Source organism: Corvus hawaiiensis, chromosome Z (genome assembly GCF_020740725.1).
Source record: "Corvus hawaiiensis isolate bCorHaw1 chromosome Z, bCorHaw1.pri.cur, whole genome shotgun sequence".
NCBI classification, from domain to species: Eukaryota; Metazoa; Chordata; class Aves; order Passeriformes; family Corvidae; genus Corvus; species Corvus hawaiiensis.
Window position 1 is genome coordinate 4,922,616 of NC_063255.1, and position 24,817 is coordinate 4,947,432.

At 38.5% G+C, this 24,817-nt stretch overlaps 1 protein-coding gene across 2 annotated transcripts in view; it reads right to left on the reverse strand.

Moving 5' to 3' along the window:
* Positions 1-24,817, reverse strand: part of ZSWIM6 (zinc finger SWIM-type containing 6) — a 111,214-nt gene that overhangs the window by 17,717 nt on the left and 68,680 nt on the right. The window contains exons 3-8 of one of the 2 annotated variants that reach the window (XM_048291085.1): positions 22,823-22,971; positions 22,152-22,302; positions 6,213-6,392; positions 4,475-4,651; positions 4,039-4,185; positions 1,095-1,241 (exon numbers count right to left, since the gene is read on the reverse strand). In XM_048291085.1, the coding sequence (XP_048147042.1) occupies positions 1,095-1,241; positions 4,039-4,185; positions 4,475-4,651; positions 6,213-6,392; positions 22,152-22,302; positions 22,823-22,971 (951 nt within the window). The remainder of the gene's footprint in view (positions 1-1,094; positions 1,242-4,038; positions 4,186-4,474; positions 4,652-6,212; positions 6,393-22,151; positions 22,303-22,822; positions 22,972-24,817) is intronic. The other variant, XM_048291086.1, reaches the window with a different exon arrangement.

Below are 24,817 nucleotides of genomic sequence, written 5' to 3' on the forward strand. Positions count from 1 at the left end.
TTAATCAGCTAAACTCCCAGGGAGCAAATACTGACATTGAAATGGCTGTACCTATCCTATCCTATCCCTATCCTAAATTACGTATTCATACAGCAACAGTACTTTCCAACTCCTACCTGACTATGTATGTTACCAATTTTAAGTGTTTTGTCGTGATTTTGGAGTATTATGTACACTGCAGCTAAGTAATCCAGTAACATCCAGGGCTGTATTAGGAGTGTTGCCAGCAGGTCGAGGGAAGTGATCTTGCCCATCTGCTCAGCACTAGTGAGCCCACATCTGGAGTGCTGTGTCCAGTTGTGGGCTCCCCAGCACATGGGCATGCTGTAGTACATCCAGTGTGGGAACACAAAGACGATTAAGGGACTGCAGCATCTCTCACATATGAGAGTGACAGAGGTGGGATTATTTAGCCTGGAAAAGAGAGGGCTCAGGAGGATCTTACCAAAATGTATAAATATCTGATGGGAGAATGTAAAGAAGACAGTGCCAGACTCTTCTCAGTGGTATCCTGTGACAGGACAAGAGGCAATGGGCACAAACTGAAATACAGGAAATTCCATCTGAGCACAAGAAAACACTTTTTAACTATGAGGGTGGTTGAACATTGCAGGAAGTTGCCCTGGAAGGCTGTATAGTCTTCACTCTTGAAGTTATTCAAAACCCAACTGGACACAGACCTGAGCACTGTGCTGCTCTAGATGACCCTGCTACAAGCAGACCAGGTGGACTAGATCATCTCCAGAGGTGCCTTCCAACCTTAGCAACACTCTGCTCCAGTGATTTCCTACAATTTCTCGGAAAGAGGACAGTGCAATGTATGTGGAGAAGACTGCTGCTACGAAGTTGTATTGGGTTTTATTTCAAATGTGAAATATGGAATTTTCTTCAAGAATGAGTAACTGGTAATTTTTAAGTGCTTTCTTACTTTAAACATTTTCTCCCCCTTCTGATTCTGTTTCCCTAAGGAATGCAAATGTGAGCTCTTATACTATAAAAACAGTGGCTTTGAAACTGATTCAAAAAGGCAACACAGAAAAATACTTCTAGTAAATGAAGAAATGTACCAGACTGCTGCCTTTGCTTGGTCTTACCCGTGAAATCGGAGAATCCATGGAAGCTGTCATCATCCACCCTGCAGGCTTCCATCAGGCTACCAAAAAGGGTGCCAATGGGGTCCAGAGGGTGTCCCACCCAGCCTTCAAGATTCGTTATTGAGGTTGCTCCCCTGTGGAGAAGTTCTGTGGCAAAAAACGCACACAGAGGAGGGAGGGAGGGAAAGAGAGCTCACATTAGCCCATCAAAACAATCACACAAGTAAAACTGCTGAAAAAGCTCTCAGTACAGAATTCAAAATATTTCCAGTAGCTTCTGCACAGAAAATATTTCAGGGTGAATTCACTGCCCTTGGTGAATATGTAAATGAGGAATAAGAAAAGAGAAAGAATGGAAGCCAACCTTTTTGAGCACTAGCAAAGTGTATTATGGGTCAAAAATTTCAACGGCAATGTCTTTTCAAATCTCTTCCTTGATTCTACTAGAACTCTTCTAAAAACGTCTGCTTGAAGAATTACAACAAAGACTTTTTTGGTAGAATATTTACAATGATTTCCTCGCTCAAAAAGACACAGTACCCTTTTTACATTTTTAAGTTAATCTGATAGAACTGAAATAAATTAAAATATTCTAAAATATGTTCCAATTTCATAAATTGTGAGCTTATCTAGCACCTCTCTCTGCACTGAACTCAGGATGATGGTTACATAAAAAGAAAAAGAATCAAATGTTTAAATGAGGTATACAAGAAAAAATTGTCTTTTAATAGGATCAAGTGTATTTTTGCTCATTTTAAGATTTCAGTCCACAAATACCTTCACGAATTTTTTTCTGTAGCCCCTACCCATTACTTGGTTAGAACACAGAAAAAAATGTTAAGTGCAACAAACTGGAGGAATTGTAATTGTAGTAACAGGTATTAGAAATTCCCCAAATCTGAGTCAGACGGCAACAACTCCCCTTTGACTCTCCCAGCTTTCTTCCTCCTAGACATACAGACACAACTGAAGTATGAGAGATCAGATGCATTATTGGTGACCCTTTAAAAACTGTATACAAGCCATTATGGCTGCCCTGCTTTTCTGCCTGTCACACATTAACTTGTACGTCCCTTCACTCTCCCTTGTTCACAAAGCATCATGTATCTGAGTAACCATATGCATTAAACTTTTAAGTCCTGTTTCCCCCTATTTAAATGTGTGGGACTACATACTGAAACAGAGACACACTGCCAGGACGGTAGAGGTTTTTTTAAAGCATCCATTGATATGTAATATGAAAAAAACCCAAGTAAATAATTGTATTTCTAACAAATAGCATGTACTAAAGACAGGCAGAAGGAAAGAATATTACCAAGAAGGATTCATGAGAGTGACTTCTTAACTGATTCACTTGGTTCTACTTATTCTGTTGTGCCTACTTATGAGCTTCTCTTGTGTCATGCCAACCAAAGGCTTCAATCATCTTGTCAGAGACATTTAACTTAAAATCACACAAGTGGCTCCATGGACATCAGATCAGTCACACGAATAAAAGCTAAGTAGAAACATGTGGTGTTTTCTGAACTAAAGTCTAAAGCTGGGCTATAGCTGCAGTTTTCCTCTGGTTATAGAGAGCAGCACACTTTATGGTATGAAAAGAGAGTATTTTAAAAATTCCCCATGAGAGTAAAAAAAAAAAAAAAAAAAGTAGTGAGTGACAACACAGAAACAACAAACTACTTTGTTTAAGGGCAGGATGGAAACTGCTCACAAGGAAAGGAACTTAAAAGAGGTATTGAATGCCTACATGCTGCACTAGCAACTGGGAAGGAAAAGGAGCACTATTACAACCAGCACACTTGCAACAGACTCCTCACACCTGCCAGTGGTACAAACACACACACTGACACAGGTACCTCCCTTCTTAGTAACAGTGTTCAAAAAAACCCTTATTCCTTGGCTCCGTGGGAAAAAAATACAGAGGCACATAAGAACTGCAGATAAATTTTTTTCAGCTAGGCGCATATCTTGTCTTCTAAGTGCTCATTTCTGGGAAAACACCTGAACACACACTTGAAAAATGCACACATATGATTTCACACTGGTATTTTTGACTAAAATGCATGAGGATACACACAGTTGAGAGTAATAGAGAAGACCTAAAATAAAATTTGAATTAAAGGATTAGCATAGCAACTCAGAAAGTAATTCCAGTTTGTCCACGTACATTCTTCTATTCTTCACAAAGCCATCCCCTCCTTCCACTGCCTCTTCAAACTCAAAAGATTCAGAGCAGAATTATTTTGGGTTGCAAGGATCACATGACATAGAAACTATACCTGAAGGAGATCACTCCTTCAAAAAAATCAATGGTATTGCTCAGTGGAATACCACAAAATATTTCATAAAAAACAGCAATGAAAAAAACTCAAAACCAAAAAAACCCCAGCCAATCAAACAACAACAACAACAAAAAAACCCCACCAAAAACTCAATGCCCCTCTATTCAGAAAAACTAAAATTTTAAGCATTATAAGAGATTCTCTTGGAACACACTGCCAAATTTGATGATTTTTTGTAGTTCAGACTTTGCCTCACTGATATCCTCAACATCAACTTCAGGCTTACCCCTCAGAATATAAAGCTCAGCAAAATTACAGATCAGAGAAAAAAAATTAAACACCTCACATAACAAATGCAAAGTCCTGTTCAAAAACCTTTAAATTACATAGGGTGACTATTTTCATTGTGTAACCAAAACCTCTGGAACAAATGCCCTATCGTGCCAGTTATATTGCAGAAGGCTGGTAAGAGCCCTGCACAGCTCACAACACAGTTTACAGAAAACCCCTAACATCCAGAATGTGACATTAGCACTACCCAGACTGAAGAGTTAGAAGCCATGTCTTTCACTTGAGTTTCAAAACCAGTTTCCTCATGCGAAGTTCCTGGTGTTACTGTCAACTTGCATGCCCTTTGCCCTCCTCTTCCCCACATTTACCTTTCTTCTGAGCCCGGAACATTTCCAGCTGTTTCTGCTGCTGCCTCCTTAGTGTATTAACAATAGCTATTGCTAGCCTCAGTGCTTCTCGTGGGTATCCATGAGATCGTAATGCATCCACCCTCGCACAGGCTGTAGGAACGTGTTCTATAACAGAAAAAATAATTGAAGAATAGCAGTGCTTCCATAACTGCCATGGCCTGTTTTGCTAGGTTACTCAAAAGGGCTTTTTTGTTTAAATTTTTTTCTGTTTTGTTTTTAAAACTATGCAAGAGAGACTTAAAGGACTACTTCTGAGCCAACATTTCAAGGGAGCCTCTGTTCTTTTTGCCAGGTTTTTCATCCATCTCTCCACCACCTCCCCCCTCAAAATAATGCCACAGAAAATGAACAAAGCACCAAGTCATGGAAACATCTTTCCGGTTTAGCCACTTACCATGCCAGAGGGGCCACCCCTGAGAGTCAAAGAGCAAGTTTTCAGTGTCGTCATGGTAACAGTAGTTGGTGTATAGGTCACTGCTGATAATGTGCTGTAAGTGGCTGTCCTGCCAGTGCAGATCGCATGCCTCAATGGCTCGAGTGAACACTGTCCGATGTGGCCTGTTCGATGAATCTGTCATTTTCACAGGTTCAGAAAGCTGCATCAGCTTTTTACTCATTCATACTTGAATCATTTACAGTATTCCTGTCTTTCACCTATTCACCAACCCCCAGCTGATAGCAGTCTGCCTTGCCCCCTCTCCACCAAGCAGCCTGCAGATGACATTTCACATCCTATTATTACCCAAGAGCTCAGACGAAGTGTGTGCCATTCATCTTGCGCTCAGAGAGTCATCTAGAAACCAGCATGGCTGATGGTAGACAGGACTTTACACAGAGAACTGCTAGAGGTGAAGGACATTCAACACCAAGTACAAACTCCCTTAAAATAAGCTAGAAACTCTATGGCGCTCAAGCATCCCCAGTGTCCCTCCTTAGATCCAGATTAGTCAGAATGAAGGAGGGATAAACTGCATAAAAGATTTGATTTGTAGTTTTTCTTTTTGAAAAGTGACATTAACTTTGAGCACTTGTATAACTTTGTTGGTCATGAACATATACAAATACTATTGGTAAACTGAGGTACTGAAGCCATAGGAGTGACATAATCCTCACTGGACATCTTCCTATGGCAAAATTTCTCTATTGACATGGCACTACATCTATCAATGTTCAGAAGCCATGTCAGAGTTATCAATACCCTGCCCAGGTTGGTCTGAACATCATGAGCAAGAAAAATACCTCTGTAAGGAGTCATTTGCTGAAAGAACTTATCTCCCTGGCTACCTGTGAAATTTAATAATGAATCAAGATTTTTCCTTCAGAGGTAATCTTCCAAGAAAAAGAAACAACAAAAAACCCAACTAAGTGCAGATCTAACCCCTACCAAGAAATTTAATTTTAACTTTATTGCAATTATATGCAATATGTATCATTACTGATGGTTTGAGGATTATGAGCAGTTTTACCTGCATAAATACCCCACATTTTGCCTAGTTATTAGCAAAGTAGTCATCTTTGTTTGAAGAGGACTGTACAAAGCTTCTGTCAGATTTGATAATCACATTTTATATTAGAAAGCATGACATCAAATACAAAAAGACACCTCCTCCAAGACGGCAGCATTACAGCTGCACCCTCCACAGACCTCGTAATGCAGACAGCACGTCCCACAGACAGAGATGCTTTAGTTTCTCAAATACAAGTTTAATGCAGTTTAAACAGATCTCTCTTTAAATAGCTATCAAGGCTTTGTAACTGCAAGCAAAATGAAAACCCCAATACCAGAAGGAATACTAGGTTACAGGCAAGCAAAGAAACAACAGGCTTTTATATACTTCAAGGACATACAATTCTTATGCAACAATATTTAGAAACACTCAGTGAAGAGTTAGAAGACCTAACGAAACACAAAACACTTGCTCTGAAAATGTTAGAGCCACAGTACAATTAAAAACCACCTATTTGTTCTTCTGCAAAGACAGTATTAGTAAAACTGATTTTGGCTGGTCGGTCCTCAACAAGAAGGTTACTTTTCCCAGGAAAGAGTGCTGAATTCTGCAAGGCTAGAGTATGTAAGAGAGAGGTTATGTTGTACGTTGCATGTACAGTCAATGTACATGGTTTAGGCTCACCTTGGTTAGCATTTGCACCCTGAGGCAAAGCATTGGTTAAATTGGGCAACTCGTTTCCATGGTTTCCATCTTCCCAGGGACAAACATCCACACTGTTCCATTTTTTCAGCTGTTTTAGCCAACTGGACTTCTGCTCCAACTTGCAGTGGGGATTTAAGACTATACACATCCACAGAGCACCTGATTTTAAAAAAATTTCTACATTATATTTTCTATTAAAAATGCAGCAGCCAGTGACTAATTGCAAACTTCTACAGCATATACTTTTTCTCCACTCAAAGGCTACACTGCTTGCTTCCCAGCTACACTTAACACCACACAGATTGAATTCCTGACACAGGCGGTTGGGGCTGGCGTGGCCAATCTGAAGCAGCTGAAAGATGGTACCAAGCCAGCCTTCTCAATTAAAAGGCATCAGTAGGTCTTTTGTATTAGAAATCCAGAGTTCCCAATGAATGCCTCATCAGACAGGAACATCAGTCAAAGGCAAAGAAAAATTCACATCAAGTTACAGAAGTTACATTAACCAAGTTTTCCTTCTAATTCTTGTATCAGAAGTGAATGTTGTTTCGTATTAATGAGAACTATGCATCTTTCAGCTTTGCATTACAGGAACCAAAGAAGTACATTAGTAACACATGCATTTTGTAAACATAATACTTTCACACTCAGAACCCATTAGAAATACTCATGTAACTCATTCCCAAACACATTTGGGTCTCAGATAACCAGTAAACACTAGTTTTGTGCAGTCTGACAAGAATAAGACATTTTTACGGCAATTACTTCAGTAATTTGGTTACTCTAGAAAATTTGTTTTATATTCTCTGCTTAGGGAGTCCTAAGGGGAAAGCTAATTTGTGTTGACACATTACACATACCATCACTTTGGAAATTGCTCCCTGAGACTATATATATAGCACAGCAGGCACAAATGCATCTGAGAGTCTAGTGGCAATTTTCAAATGCAAAGGTTTTTCTCTAAATCAGCTGTCCCTGCACCAGCCTGAACTTTGACAGAAGCACGAAGACATCTGCAAGTACTGTTTAGCAACAGTTCATTCGCTCATTAAGAATGTGCCTTATACACTAAAAGAGATGGCAAGAATATGCTTAGGCTATGCAATGTTCATGACAGGCTGGAAAAAAAAAAAAGAATAAAAATGCAGCTGGTTCTTCTAGAATGATAGAAGTCTCACATTCTAGGATTCCTTTGCCAACTAAAAATGCAAAATGGATACCCAGAGCACAGGGCATTATTAAAATGCCCTGGGGTATATCACCGTGTCCCGCAGCTGCAGGGAGGAGGAGAGAAGATCCAGCAGGCAGGAATTGTGCAGCAAGATTGATTTATTTAATTATTTTACAAACTCTTTTATAGACTTTTTTCTTCATAGTCTAATTGGACAAAGGATCAGCCACCTCTTGGGGGTGATCGGCTAGAATCCTAAAACATCCATTGTCAAAATATTTTTCTACTGTACTATAAACAAGACTTTTCAAGGCTGCAGGTGTTTCATTGTTTACAGAACTCCGCTACTATCTCCTGTGCGAGAGAAAAGTCTCTCATGGACTTAGAAAACAGCAAGAAAATTCTTGCTAGCAGCATTTTTGTATCCACAGGGCATCACATCACATTAATTCCTAAAGTAACTCAGGCATGCCACAGCACAAGAGCCAGTGGAAACACAGCACGATTCTTAAGGTTAAGCCTCCTGCTACTCAAGACTGACATGTTAGGGGAAGTAATATCAAAAACATCTGAAAACCAAAACAAAATATTGTATGTTACTATTCAGAACACCAGAGAGACACTGAACTACTGCAGTTTACTACTGCACAGTAGATAAAGTATAAGTCTTTTGAGTTTGGGGACACATCTGAAACTTGCTATGGGGGTGAGTAAGGCCAATACTCTTTTTAAAAACTTCTCTTAAAATCAAGCCATGTAATTTTCTTTAGACACACTTCCCAGCACACTTCACGCTCCAAAAGGAGTCAAATTACAACTGGTTCTTATTATTAATCATCAATGATTCAGAACTGCCCAAAACAGAATCACTACATTTCTTGCAATCTGCAAAACAAAATGCAAGATGTAGCACATTGGAAAGCCTTGGAGAACAGTAATTGTGGGCTTGCTTATTTATTTTCAAAATCAAGTATCACTTGAGGGCATTACACTGTACATGTCAGCATGTAACAAAAAAGTAAAAAAAACCCAAAGACTAAAACCAAAACCAAAAATCCAACCAAACAAAAAAACCCCAATGTAATACTCTGTAATCAGATTCCCAGTGTTTTCAGGCTGAAGCAAAAGCAAAGTGGACTATCTTAACCACATTTGGTAAGTATTTCAATCATCTATGAAAGCAGAACACACTAACTACTGTGTCACACCATGCCCATACAGAGTAAGTGGCCTTTTTTTTTCCACATCTGAGAAACACCACTAGAGGCAAGAGAATTCACCAACCTCCTAAGGAAGCTCCACTACACGTGGTAATCTATGAGGCAGGAGAGGGCAAAGATAACTCAAAGTACCAAAATTCTTTAAAAATATCTGTGGTTTCAAGTGGGAAACTATGTCAAAACTAACTACATTGTTAGCAGTCATTGTCTCAGAAATCCAGGCTATTTTTATGTAAAGAGTAAGTGTATTTCCAATAAACCCCTCACAAACCACTTAAAATTTCACTAGAACCCAACTGCACACTGCTCCCTATGACTTCAGAGAAAACTTTTGCATGCATATCTAAGATCTCAAACAGCTTCGACAGCTGTTGATTCCCTGCAGGAAGAGGAGTGTGAGACAAACCTCCTCCACCAGATGAAGAAAAGGGAACAGGAAGAGCTCCTGTAGCGCCACAAAGCCTACCATCTGGAAGCAGGATGCATAATGCCAAATGACCCCACACTCCTCAACCTATTTGGATTCCTAGGTGGTTTTGGTCAGTGTAGGTTTTGGTGGAGGTTTGGTTTTTTTTTGGGTGTGATTTTTTTCCTTCTCCCCTCTCTCCCTCCCTATCCCAAGTGTGTGCACTTGACTCTCTCCATATTTCTTCCTACTTCTGCTCTCTAAACACCTTCCCCCTCCCCTGACATCTGCTCCATTCTGGCTCTTTCAATTCACTGATTCCTGCCCTGCTCCTCACGCTGAAAAGCCCGAGGAAAATGTTCACTTTTGCCTAGACTTTATCACATGCCAAGTGGCAGAAGCCTGGAGGATATTCTTCTTATTTCACTCTGATGCTGCTCAGTGGAAGCCCTTTGAGCTAGCCCTTAAATGTCACCACCAACCTGAAGGCCTACCCTGCTCTCCAACAAGAGATTCTCTATTTTCCGCCTGATGGCTCCCATACGGGGAAACTGCTGATCATGCTTACCCCCTTTACTACAGATAAGACCTATGGAAGGACAGCTATGTGTAATTTCCAAGAAACGCATTGGGATCAATTTCCAGTTACTTCAGCCTAGAAACTGCTGTTGGCAACAGCTTACACTCCAATGAAGTTACCCAAAATACATTCCTAGCATTCACAGGTTTACATTTTTGATTATATTTAACGATGTCACCAATGCCAACCACAATATGAGCAAAAGTCTCATTAAATAATAACAGTAATTTTAAAAAAGAGACACCAAAACCCCAGAGAAAGTATTTTGTGTTTATGGACTGCTTTTCTCTCTAACACGACTCTCCCTCCTTCCTATCTCTTTTTCCCCAGCTATTTTTCCATACTGGTTCTCAGCAGGTTGACAAATCTTGCTTCCACCCCAAACCGCATGCTACTAAAACACAACTAAAACTCTCATTTAAATCCCGGGACCCTAACCTATGTCTCTTCAATACGAAACTCCTCACAGTACAGTGGCAAAACAATCACAAATCAATATACAAGTTTTCCCCAGAAAATAATTGGAAAATATGACATGTTGCAACTGCAATTTGATACTAATTTCACAAGGGAAAGGATATTAGAACTGTCACACTGCAGTGAGGAATTGCCTATTTTGATTCAACATTAATCTCCTGACCTGAAAAAACGGCAGCTTTGCCAAAACAGACCTTTGGTTCAGACAGACCTCCTTTTGAAAATGTGTTTTTATCATTCATCTTTCTTGTTTGTCACACCACAAAAAAAAAAAAAAAAAAAAAAAAGGAAAATTTTACATGCAGGCTTTCCTTGTACACACAAGGGAACATCAGTACTTTTGTGTTTCTCTAGAGACATCCATACCTTTGAATTTATGGGGTAGATAGGGACAGCAGGCCTTTACATTGATCAGGATTTAAATATGCAAACTGAAAACAATTAAGAGCATTAAGTCACTGTAAAAGTAGATGTAGTGCAGAACAGTAGAATAACCACCCATCCTGCGTATGCATGCATCCATAAAGCTAAAGGACGCGCAAGGGATGTGTATAGACTCTCCCAAGAGATTAAGCATCACTCACTTTTCATAAATCGCATTATATTTTACTCTTGCCACACTATATGGGAAGGTGGCAATGGAAACAATTTTAGGGGGGGTCCTAGAACACTGACCAGTACTGAGGACCCAGAATATAGTTCTGTTCATCTGTTTGATTACACTCTGCTTTTCCTATAAGCATCATGGTATCTGTCAGGGCTGCTGTACAGCTGAGCTTGGGGCAGCATTTCCTCATATACAACACCTATGTAATCAACAGCTGAGACTTGGACTTTGCTTTGGAATTTTACATTTCATATACTTTAGACCAAACAGGGCACTTGCAAAATTAAAATATTCAAGAAACGGGTGCTGTAACATTTCTTTGTCCTTTCCATTAATGCACAACTTTATCTTAAAAAATAAGCTACAAGAGTAGCATTTGACCGTTTCGAAGAAAATGGAGCCAGGTAATCAAGATCATTCCCTTTGCACAACAGACAAAACAGCTCCAATACTTGCTGCACACTTGCCACTGTGTCCCACTTGAGACTAACCAATTCTATTACAAAAGCATAATTTTTCAGCACTGAAAGTGCCAGAAGAAAAACAATACTAGCCAACAGAACGTATGAACACTTTGAAGTCGAAGTGTTAGCAAAGGAGTTTAAAGTGGTTTACATCTGTATTTTAAACACATACCCACTTCCACTGGGAGAGCCACTTGTAAACCTCAAGGAAGTACTGTGTGGTGTTTATAGCTTCTGAAAGAGAAGGACAAGTGCCTTCAGAACAACTGGCAAAGCCGCTGCCCTTCTCCAAGCATGGAGAGATCTCCACTAAAACAAAGCATAATCAAAGTCCCACTAGAGACTGCTACAACTAAACAGTGGCTTTTATAGAATAGTAAAGATAGGCAAAGCACTTCAGGACTATTCCCCCTTCAATGAGAACATCAAGGAAAACTACTCTCAGCACTGAGTTGTACCCAAGTTGCAATTTTATTCATAAAAATTCCTTAATGTATTCTGGTTTCTCTGTTCAGCCTTCAGAAAAAAAGGCTTTGAATAGGTGCTGTGTGTCTTGGAGAACAGAATGCTTCATTTTGCTCTAATTCATTCTATTACTGAATTAAACTTTGATGTATTGGTCTTGACAAGTGCTTCATGCTGGTTGTATTCTGTATGATAGTATAATCACTCCCCATGCATTTCACACTAGCTGGGCTGATCAATTCAACAGATTACCTGCAGCCCCAATGGCATGAGGGAATCACTGCCCTTCTGCAGGCTAACCTCCAAGCACGCACTTCAGAAAGTGGAAGTGTAGAACAGAGACAAAATAAAACGCCTAACTCCTTAAGTTTTCCTTTCTTACTGCCTGCTGCTGCTCCAAGGGTTAAAGATACACACGTATTTGGCTGAAACAGGTATTTACATATTGAGATTCTATTCTAAGCTACCAGCAACCACATGCTCTAATCTCTGTGTCACAAAACTCTGCTTTCTCTTTCTACGTTTTCAACTTTTTAGCACAATGGAATAAGGAACTACCCACACACTTCTGACGTTTTGCATGAGCCTGTTGTTTTGGGTTATGACCTTTTAAATGTTTTAAAAACTCCGGCATCTTTGCAGATACTCTGCCATTCAACCAAAAGGTTTCATATAAGAATGGAATTTGCCTGAAAGGTGCAGTTTACAGTGTGTCAGTCGACTATGATCTCCCCAAGAGAACACTAAGGATCAGCCACATGTTCATTAGATACCCCTCTATGCATCTGTAGTACTCCATAATCTAACCACTGCGGAAAGGCATGGGCAATTAGTCTACAAAGCTAAAGAAAAGTATAAAGAACCTACAAACGAACCTCATTGATTAACTTCCCTCATATTTAGAAAACTATTTAATCATTTGTTTACAATCAATCAACTGAAGGCAAAAGCACTTCTAACTCTAACACAAAGAGTAAAAAATAGTCCTTTATCAACTAGTTGCCAATATTTACAGCTAGGTGGTGAAGACAAAGTATGCTCCTGCCCAAAATATGTATCAGATATTTTACCAATTACTTTAACTAGCAATATACTCTCAGTAGTCACGGTCTACCTTCAGAGACTTCAAGAATTTTCAGAAGAAAAGTTAATGTGACTACTAACTATAAATGCATTAAGCTACTTCTGTACGAATTTATCCTTGAGATGAATTAATTCCTCTCACAGTTAATTTTTTTAGGAAGAGGCAAAACAGGAGATGTTTGTCCATTAAAACAAGCTATTAATAAGAGAGAGGGAAGAAAATACCTCTCCTTTACCAAAAAAAAAAAAAAAAAAGAACGAAGCAAGTGCTAACACTCCCTTGCATACTGGGAATTACAATTGCCACAACTATGCTCACAGAATGTAAACAATGCACTGTAACTGACCAGAGGAATACATTGATTGTCTAGTCTAAATTCCTTCCTACACTACCGTTTCCCAAGTCACTTTTATGTTCCAGTCCAAACATGACTGCTCAGTTTTTACAAAAACAGCATACTTTAATTACAACTTCTAATACAAGAATCTAGCACAGCACCTGGTTACAGTTTACTGGCTGCCTACCACTATTCAAAATTTTAATGTTACTTCTAGTTTTCTTGTTAAACTTCTGCAGCTCCAGTTACAATTTTCAGCTACCTTTTGTGGGTTTAGAAGAACTGTCTTCCCTATCAAATTTTTAGTCTATGTAATAGGTATCTAAAACTATAAAGGGTTTCCTGTCTTGATTTGACATACCCAAGCAGATTGAAACTCTTGCACCTCTCACTTCCAATTTTTGAGATTTTTTCTCCAGTGTTCATTCAAAAGAGAAAAATGGAAAATAGCACAAGGCTAGATGGCTGACCGGCAGGTAGAGCTCGAAGAAATTAGTGAAGATTCAGGAAGTCCGCCCCATGAATCTATCACTTCTCTCTAGCTCGGGTATTTACTAGAAGTGGCATTGGAAAATTAAATGGCAGCCTAATGATACTGAAGTATGAAAAATAAAGAGTGAGAGAGGTAGGAAAAAATAACACCAAGTATCAGCTTGGCTTATAGTAAAACTCTGTCCTTAATCAGACATGATTCCACAGTTAGGGCTGCAATGAGTTGTGCACCAGCTTCACCACGCAACACATTTTAGGACATTTATAAGTAAATCAGTTCAACATCACAGGAATAAAAACAACTGCTTTAATGTGGGTATTTAAAAATATCTGAAGTACTTTCCATCCAACTGAACAGAATGGAAATGCAACTTTCTGTATGGGATTAAAAATATTAAATAAACCCCTCAAGCTATGCTTACATACTGAAGGTAATTACTGTGACCATTATTTCTGCAATCTGATAAATACCACAGGATTATCTCAGTTGGTTAGAGCACGATGCTAATAACAAGGTTGTGGGTTTGATCCCTATATGGGCCATTCACTTATGAGATGGATTCAATCATCCTTCTGGGTCCCTTCCAACTCAGAATATTCTGTGAAATTACCTAAAAAGAAAAATTTACTGTCATACTCCGGCCTCACATACCCCCTCATTTCACATACTATTATGGCAATGTCAGTAATGGAGGAAGAAGGAAATGATCCTCAGAGAAGGTGGACAAAACCCATCTTTTCAGAACAGCAGCCTGGCTTCATTCACTGAGGAATGAAGGTGACAGCATCAACCAAGACACTGTAGGGCCATGACAGCAATTTAAGTTGTCATCCGTAACTCAGGTCTTAGAACAGCAAAACTGTCTTGTGATGCTAACTCTGACCTACTATTAATTTAGCACCTCCAACAACACAAATCATTCAGACATAAATTAACAGCTTGTTCTGTGAAAAAGCAGGTGTAACCTTCAGTGCACGAACTGAGGGTACATGTGTTCCATAAGACCATGACAGCTGAGACTAAACAATATTAATGTAACCACTACTTAAGCAAAGACAGCCTACTGGATATGATACAGTTTAAGACACAAATATTTGTTAAGATACCACTCTACCTATAAAGTCCCACAATGAAAGACCAAGGGAAATGGTGCATCCACCTCCTTTCAAATGCAGGGCTTCCTACAGCTTTCATTTCAAGGCCAGAAATGCCCTACGTGTAACTGACTAATCTATACTTAGAAATTAACTATATTAATTATATATTATATATATATAATTATATATATAATATTTATAATATATATATTATATATATAATATATAAATTTATATATTAGATATATAAATTTATATATATAAAATATATATTATATATATATAAATTATATATAATATATAATTATATATAATATATAAAATTATATATATTATATTAACTATATTTATATATTATATATATAAATTTATATATATAAAATATATATATTATATATATATAAATTATATATATAATATATAATTATATATAATATATATAAAATTATATATATTATATTAACTATATTAATATTATATTAATATATAATTAAATATACTTAAAAGTTAACTTTATTTTCTACAGGTGCAGGGCATAGGTACTTTCTTTAGGTTTAAGGCAATACATAATGCAATTATAAGTGGGGATATTCAACAATATAAAGACCATATGAATATAAACTTGGAAGTCAAATTCAAAATTTAGAGTCTTGCTGTATTGTTTTATAAATACCATAAAATATAGGGGAAAGCGAATGTCTCTACTACATGGGTGACCCTAAAAAGGGACTGCATGAAGTATGCAGCTCCAAAAAATGGTACTAGAGCACCAAAACTGTAATGAATGATTAACTTTATCAATTCTTTTTCATGGCAGCCCTGGAGTAACGATCAAATTGGGCACCAAGAAGGAATTTATCTAGGGGCATACTGGCAACAGCCATAGCTGCTTTTGTCCTCTTCCCCGCTCCACTTAAGCACTAAGCATAGACAATCTGTTTAGAACAGCTGGCATGTCCCATTCACACAAGTTTGTCTCTAACTGCAAAAGGAAGGAATGCCTGAGACAGAAATATAGATGGAAAATAGCTTCATTCAGATAAGGTTAAAAGAATCTAACTTGATGTTTTCTAGAGATGACTATAAATTTTTACCAGAAAAATTCAGAGTGGTTTCCAAATAAAAATAAAGAAAAACAGACGACATTATATTTAAACCTTGATCATTAGTTTGCTCATGGCAAAATGGTAATTAAATCTCTCTTAATTAGTCTGTAATGATTCCTCTCCTAACCTCAACATTTAGAATTAATGTTTAGATGAGGAGTGAAGTGTTACTAATAAAGGTCCATGCACGATCCATCAGGAAATATATTGTACTATTTCTCTGTATCACATGACCTTGTAAAATGGTATTTTAGTTTAAATTCTAACACAAAAATATATAATTCTAATCTAGAAAATGCCCAAAATACCAGTAAGCATGAAACCAAAACAGACTACCAGGCTGATCCAACATTTAAAAAGTGGTATAAACAGAGCAAAGTACTAGTGAAAACCTACTAAGACTTTTAGAACTACTGCAGCAAAGTCATGTTATTTCACTCAAGAAATACCTTTATAGCAATAGCCCATTTAATATGCTAGTACATATTCAGTATATAATAGAAAGGATTCTAAGAATGTCACTGGGAAGAGCTTTATCACATGAGTGAGGTTCATTTCAATACCATAAGAGGTTCCCACACTTAAAAACTTTAGATTCCAATAGGTGGTTGAGGCAGACAGGAGAGGATTAGGCATTAAAATGTGGAAGGAATGGCTGAACATAGAGATTATACCATTCTCCTCAACATCATAAAATAAGATGACTAAGAGAGACCCGGATCAGCATGATGCAAAACTAGAACATATTCACCAATTCTATCCACTGTCCTGCCTTGCCAAAGACCTCTTTCCCATGACACTGCCACCATATTTCTACTTCACAAGAAACTAATCTTGACTTAAAAAAAAAAAAATCTTTCTTCCCCCTTTAAGAGTTCTTAAATACCAAAATGGAGGAAATCTACTAGAAATGTTTGTTTTGAAACATGCAAATTACATGAAGTTTCTTCACCATGAATACAAGTGATAGGATATGAAGACACTGAAAATGGTAGCGCACAGGAAAAAAAAAATCTGATTCCTTAATCCACGTGTTGACAAGGTGTTGGGCTCCATCACTCCATCAAGCAGTAGATACTTGTCTTAGATTCTTCTACTTGACTGCTTTCATCAGATTAAGCATCTGGGATTTAATTTAACAGTTTCAGCTTTATTAAGCTGTCACAAGAGCAGCCCTACTTTGATAACAGTAGCTGCTCCAATTATGGCCTGGTTTAGGGTTGACAAGTATAATGATTCATTCATGGCATATGAGAAACAATAAAAAAATGTTTTGCATTGTAGCTTTAAAAATGTGGGCACTTTTTTCATTTAATTTGTCACTTAGTTTTTGCTAAGAGGACTTTTAAATTGCAGTAAGAAGCAAATGGGGCTTTTAGTTTAAATGTAATCCCCATATTTAAATGATCTGTAATGGCACAGTGTTTGAGTGGGAACACTATTGTTTCACAGTGGGCCCTGATGGTGACATGTGACATTTGTATTCAGGTCCTGTATTATACATGTGGCTAAAGGGCTTCCAATTTCATTTCACAGCCAGAAGCCTGCAGAAAACACCAATTAACTTGCAGATCCCACTTGCCGACAAAACAGTCTCTTCCCAGTGTCTGGCATCTGGCAGTGCTCAACCCTTATTTCCAAAGCAGAGTCTCACAGCCATCATGATCCCTGGGCTGCGGTACAAAGTCAATTTCCCCCCCTTTTTTAAGGAAATCTTTTCATTTTTCATGAGAACAAGTAACTTTTACTGAATTTTTCATGGACGAATATTAACAACTTCCTCATCTACTAAGATTATACAGTCCATTTTTTTCCTCTATACCACAAAGAAGGCTAACTGACCTTTCCTTCACATCAGAGATCTCAGCTCAACAGGCATCAGCAGGTATTTACTGTGCATTTCCATTTCCATACCCATTTTACCAATGCAATTTAATTAAAAGGCAAACCAAGGGGCTTCAGATAATTAATCCTTATGACATCCTGAACTCCTCAACCATGGTCACCATGAGTCAAACACCTTAAGATCCGCATGTGAAATTTATGTACCGAGATACCATTTAAACAGCAACATGAAGAATTCCAACTCTGCTTTACACTCTGCAAACTGGAATTCATTTATTACTGTGGCAAATTGGAAGTGATCACCAGTGCATCACTGAAATTGCATCTAAATTCTTCTAGTTTGAGAAGTATCTGAGCAAGGCTTAGACCTCTGACCTGTAACCTTTCCAATAGTATACCTCTGACATTCCATAAGTAGCATATAGCTCATCCCATTCCTTGATGTACAACAGGGGAATCTGCCGGGCAGTTATTATATTCTTACTGCCAATCTAGAGGCTTTAAAAAACAACTGCATAGTTATGTGCAAAGCTTTTTTTGTTAACATGACGCTTCTGAATTGTAAATTGCTTAGGAAATTAGGGCTTAGTACTAAAAAACTGCCAGATTCATACTTAGACCTAAAGCATCTTATTTGTGGGTCTTGAGTGAAGGTTTTGGTGGTTTTATTTCTAGAGAGTTTTTTATTGTTACTTTGGGGGGGGGGGGGGGGGGGGGGGGAGTTTACTGTTGTTGTTTTTAAATCAGCACCTTCAAACACTCAAACCCAATCTGATTTCAACTGAAATCAGCAATTTACCACAAACTTCAACAGGAACTCTGATCAAAGCTCAGTGTGTCCTTCCAGTACCCCTGCCAATACTCAATGTTAGGAAGGAAGCATCACCTAAATTCTAATGAAAGGCTCCAATGACCCAGTCAAGGAGCAAAGGTGGTTATTTAAGTATGCTTAAAAGTCTGTGCCAAGATGGAACTGACAAAGTGGCCATATGCCTAGCACTTGGCAGACAGCATACCAAGGCAAGCAAGAGACCCTTTATTAAGCAGAGTCTATATTTACTAACTTTCTATGCCCTAAAATTCTCCCTAACTACACTAAATTGCTACCTACCTGTGACATAAATGAGAGCATAGCTAAAAGATTTTTTTTAGAAGACATACATATATGCCTCTCCCAGATTACTCTGAACAGGTAATACAGAATGTTAAATACACAGAGGCCTGCGTCTCACTTCCCTCCCTTGATATTTTGGTTCTCTGACATGCTAGAAGATAACAAGCCAGTATTACTTTGTAACATAATGATAGCATGACTCCTTTAAACTCAGTGTCTGAATTACTTCGACTAACACAGATCATATGCTGCCAGGGCCATCCTGCTTTTCCCTCTGCAGTCTGCTATTTTAACTCTGGTCTCCCTTAAAATCTACTTGAACCTTTTGTACATTCACTTCTTCTTTTGAGACACAAGTTTCACATGGAAAAAGCGATGTTTAATGTGAAAACAGTGAAACTCAAGCAAAGTAAAATCCTAGCAAAAACACTGCAGAAACTTGCAGCCTTCACATCATGCATGTAGAAGTGACTCTGGAGAGATTCACCCAATTAACAGCATTTTGGAGGGAACTTGCTAAGCAGCTGTGGAAGAAACCAAGGAATGCTATCAGTGGGGAGAAGAAATAGAGAGTTTAGAAACATAAACACTATCTGGAGATGGAAGAACCATGTCCTACCCTTCGACTACTGCCCACCTGATGTGATTGAAATGTATTTGCAACTGAAAGAATGCTACATGATGAACAGATTTTGATACTGAGTCAGAGCAGTTGAGGACTGAAACAATGCAGTCTGCCTCAGACTGCAAATACAGCAGCTCAGGTAGTGGTGAGGCTGCTTTTTGGGAGTGACATCTAGAATTCTGATAATAGAGGTAAACTAAATTCAGTTAATCCAGAAGTATTTGTTATTTGATGCTATAGGCAGACAGATTCTACCTCCTCTACGTTCAGACAGGTGCTATCAAGAAAATGATGTTAATACAAAACTGATGAAACAAGAGGAGCCGCTACAAAAATGTAACAAACCCTTTTTTTGTTTATTGACAGCATGTGGCAAGACTGCTACAGGTAACAGATGGAGAAGGCATTTCTGCTTCTCCCACCACCTACCAGCTCAACCCACATAAGCAATGAAGCATGAGACCCTCCAATTTTCAGTATGGTGGGATACAATTCTGTCGTATGTATGTCCAGCTAGACATGTGCCTTGCTGGCAAACACTGTTATTCCCCAACAAGACAAAGGATCATAAAAATGGCATACTGAAATGGTTGTTACAGTTGTAGTTGCTTCCAGACTCTGACAGAGCTTTGTCTTCTATGGTATTAAGGATTTTCACCACAGAAGTCTGTAATCTCAACTACATAGCTAACAGTTTACTAGCCTAGTGCTTAATTTAGAGTGAACATAGTTTTTGCTATACGGGTTATATCCAGTCTTATCCCATCAGTTAATAGATTCAACTATGATCATCTCTGACCTCTAAGAGTGCAAAAGTTAAGTTTTGCATTTCACTCTTCTTTTCTAAATGAAGCATGTTACCCTTACTTGGATTTGATTTCATTTAGCTTGATTTTGGACCCTTAAATTACATTAAGAGCATTATGATATTTGCTCCATTCTTTGCATTACTTGCATAATGTCTTATAGGACATCATCCTAACTTTTCCTTGTTATTAAATAGTTATTTATATGTTTTCTGCCACATAAATCAGGCACAGCCATAAGGACCAGAGCACATCAAAATAGACTTCTTTAAGTGTAGACTTGAAATGACTTTCCAGAATGAGAACACAGGTTTCTACTCCAAGTTCCATGAATCACAAGGCAATTTCATTTAGGCCATGTGTGTCTTCAGCTTGCTTTAGGAAAGCCTCCAAGACCGCTGTAAGTAAGGTTTGGAATGCTAAGACAGACATGTTAATCCCTTCCCTCATAAACTCAGTGAATTACCTTTTAGAGAAACGAATTAGATTTACCACTGTATTTTAAATAATTCAGGTTGTTTTTTATCTTCCACACTCTTGGATATCTATTAGTTAGTAGCTTGCTACAGTACCTTATACCTAGGAAAGTAATGCTTGTGATTACTTTTTATCTTTTCTCTCACCTCTCCATCTGTAAATACTGCTGACATTCACATTCAAGTTGTATTGATTTTCCCTTCAGATAACACCCTGTTATCAATGCAGGCTGAGGCTGGGAGGGATTTAGAGCAGCTCTGCCGAGAAGGACTTGGGGATGCTGGTGGGTGAGAGGCTGGACATGACCCAGCCATGGGCACTCACAGCCCAGAGAGCCAAACGTGTCCTGGGCTGCATCCAAAGCAGCGTGGCCAGCAGGGCCAGGGAGGGGATTCTGCCCCTCTGCTCTGCTCTGCTGAGACCCCACCTGCAGTGCTGCATCCAGCTCTGGGGTCCCAGCACAGGAAGGACATGGACCCACTGGAGGAGGTCCAGAGAAGGGCCACAGAGATGATCAGAGGGATGGAGCACCAGCCATACAAGAAAGGCTGAGAGAGTTCAGGTTACTCAGCCTGAAGAAGAGAAGGCTCTGGGGAGACCTTAGAGCACCTTCCAGTACCTAAAGGGGACCTACAAAAAGGCTGAAGAGGGACTGCTTACAAGGCGTGTAGTGATCAGACAAAGGGGAATGGCTTTACACTGAAAGGAGGAAGGTTTAGATTAGATACTAGGAAAAAAATTCTTGACTGTGAGGGTGCTGAGGCACTGGAACCACCTGCCCAGAGAAGCTGTGGATGCCCCATCCCTGGAAGTGTTTCAAGGCCAGGCTCAATGAAGCTCTGAGCAACCTGGTCTAGTGAAAATTGTCCCTGCCCATGTCAGGGGAGTTGGCAATATATGATCTCTAAGGTCCTTTCCAACCCAAAACATTTTATGATTCTATGATGAAATTCTTACAGATTTTGACAATTTCTGAAGTAGTAGTTCAAAACTGTATTAGTGTGTTCCTAAACACTTTACAGCAAGTGCCCTCAGACCTCACCAGTTCAAACATTCCTTTCCCATTTCAGCCTCTGTTATTCTCTTAATTGCACAACTAAGTCATGTATCAGGCAACCTTTCCTGTAAAGCAACATTAATTGTTAGTCCTCTGTTATTTCATCTCCTTTCTTGCTCGGTAATTGACTTCTGTAATTGTGAATCAGTTTTTTCTTTAACCTTTCCAACTTAGCACTAGAGACATATATTTTGCCTCAGCTGTGCAGCTACATTTCCACTTTCTGCTTTATTCTTTTTAGATCCTCTGATACTTACAAACTATTGGAATTGTACTTCTTTAACACCATGTTCCCTCTTCTTTAACTGCAACTGTCTCATTCTGCAGATCAGAAATTCAATTTCACCCAAACTTAACTGAACAAAGAAAACTGCAGAAAACTCTACTCTGCTTTGCCTACAACCACAATAAAAGTTTTTCTCAACTCCAAATATGTAATTGTTTCTTTATTACACATATGAACACCTAAATGAGTCTGTGAATTTACCCAGTTCATCCCAGAGCTGCCTATACTTGTCAGTCATTGTAGTTCCTTGTTGTCTCCAAAGCGACAGACGAGGGTCAGCCATGAACTGTTCTGTTATCAACGTCAACATGCGAGCTCCATTTGAATCTCTCATTTTTAGCATCTCTCGCACCTAGGAAACGAGTCTTTTAATACAAACTTGAAGAAAGCAAAGAAATCGCAGTACAGACAATATGCTGCAGTGTTAAATATTCCACTTCTGTGAAGCTAGAAATGCAATTTATATGTGTGATGGGAAATTTTTAAGTAGTAAAAACAGTCTGCCTTCCCAATTTTTTTAACAAAATTTTGGTTTCAGTATTCAATTACAATTCTTCAGAGAATTTTACCACAAGCAATCCACAGGTGTATTATACAAACTGCTGTAATGTTTTCCAACATTTTGGGGGTGTGAAGGAAGAAGAGAACAGCAAAGCTGTAGATGCTTGAAATGTTACTTCATATCCTTACACTGATCAAGACACATCAGATTGTAGTCCACTTCTGTACAACTCATTATCAAGTTGCCATTGCGTTCCCAAGGCTTTGTGTTATTTTATAACAGTAGAACCTAGAACTTTGAGTAAGATGCATACAAGTAGACTGGCGTGGAGAACAGGGGAGAGAAAAAAGGTTCAGAGTACTCAACACACCTTTGCAAAAAGCAAATTGAGCTGCTTCCCTGATCCATGGTATCCACCCTGGGAAAGGAAGAGTTTAACCTGTTCTTGGACTTGTTCCTCATCCAAATGCCAGCAATTTTCATCATCTATGCTAGCACCTGCTGTTGGGTCAGGAGCACCTGCAAACAGCAAGAAAAGAAATCATTATGTTCTATATGAAGAAGAGAGGTTCTTGAGTCCAGGGGAGAGGACTACTGCAGAGGTTTTTGGATTTGTGTCTTCTCCTGTTTTGGATGCCTTGTTTTTAATCTAAACAGTCTCTAAAATATACTTAAATTTCTCCTCAGTAGTCTTAAGCACTTAGAAATTATAGCCTATGAAAAGGTATTCAAATACATAATATTCTCTTCTCTAACAAAACTTTAAAGGTGAGGGGTTTTTTTCTTCCCATCTCAGAAGCTACACTAGAATAATTTTACAAGGAAAATTAAGACTTTAAATAATATTCTACAACTGTGATGTTAAAACCACTCTCCCCAAAACACCTGTGTAATTCCTGTACCTTCAGCAATCTTGCTCAGGTTTAAGTGACTGCTAGTGAGCGCTGCTATTGATGAACATGAGGAGAATCATCACCTTGGTGCCTCTGAGCTGTGATGGCTCTGCAAAGCTAAACAAAGAGTAAAAAAAATCCCCGAACAAATCCAAAGTCTTAAAGCACTAAAGGCATTTCCATCATACATAAGAGCTACAGATATTTAAGACCATGCTGCTTTCAAAGGAAGCATTTTTACATAGGCAATGTCACCTGCACAGAGTCAGTTTAGAGCAACTCTACTTGAACTAGCCTAGTGCCAACTGAAATGACTAGATTCACATCTGGCAGTGCTCTGGCCACAGAATGCCATACCTCAGCTTTTGCAGATCAGACCAGTGACATTCTCTCCCTCTCTTAAAGGATGACAAAATTAACTAAAATAAGTTCTTGCACCATCTACTAAACTGTATTTTTCTGAAGGCCACTGCACCTCCACTGGGCATTTTCTAAAAGGTCTTGAAACTGAAAAGGCTAAAAAGTACTTATCTAGAGACTCTGCTCAAGGTAGGGCATCACCATACCAGATGATGGTATTTTAAGCATGGCTGAGACTCAAGTCGACTTAACATTTTTATTTTGGACTTATCACAACTGCATAATCTCTATCTCTTATGTTTTGCAAAACCGAAGATGTTATAAATTGAACCACATTATCCAATCTCTCTCCTTGAAACCTGTGTCCATGTTACCTCTGCAGAAAAAAAAATACTGCCAGAGAAGGAAAATTACATAAATTTCTAAAAAGCTGGGGTTTTTTACAGAAATCCTGAAAACTTGAAAAACCAAAATAGCTACACTTCTACAATGTATAAGAAAAAACTCCATTGATTTTATTGATTCAAGCCTGTTTCACAATTGCAGCTCTGTGATGGAGGTGAAGCTTTCAAGTGGTCACTGGAAATGCTGAACTCATTATTCAATGAAAATACAGACCGAAGATTTAGAGGGTCAGAGGGATGTCTTAAACACAAATTGCTGAGACAGTAAACAAAAAGATGTTCCAGCTCAGCAACTTCCTAAACTGCCTCCAATTTCAGAGCCTAAAGCTGGGAACACTGCACTGCTGTATACATACACACATACATATTTAATTAATAAGAAATTGTGTCTTTGCAGGTGTGAATGAACTCTCCCACCACCTTACACAGGAACCACAACAGTGTCTCAGAAGACAGGAATCAAGCCCAAGACAGCATAAAAACCAAGGAATGAAAAACCTGCTCTTCTGCAAATGTTTCCATCTTTAATGTATTAGTTTAAAAGGGCTTTCAATTCTGCCAGCTACATGAAACACATACTGGGTAAGTCTTTGGTTGCAAAGAACAAGATAAAAAGGAAAATCAAGCCACAAGAATAAGCAGTGCAGCTGTTGCACAGACCCAGGTTTGCAGTATTACCTTGCAAATAGTTTAAATATTTCATTGCTG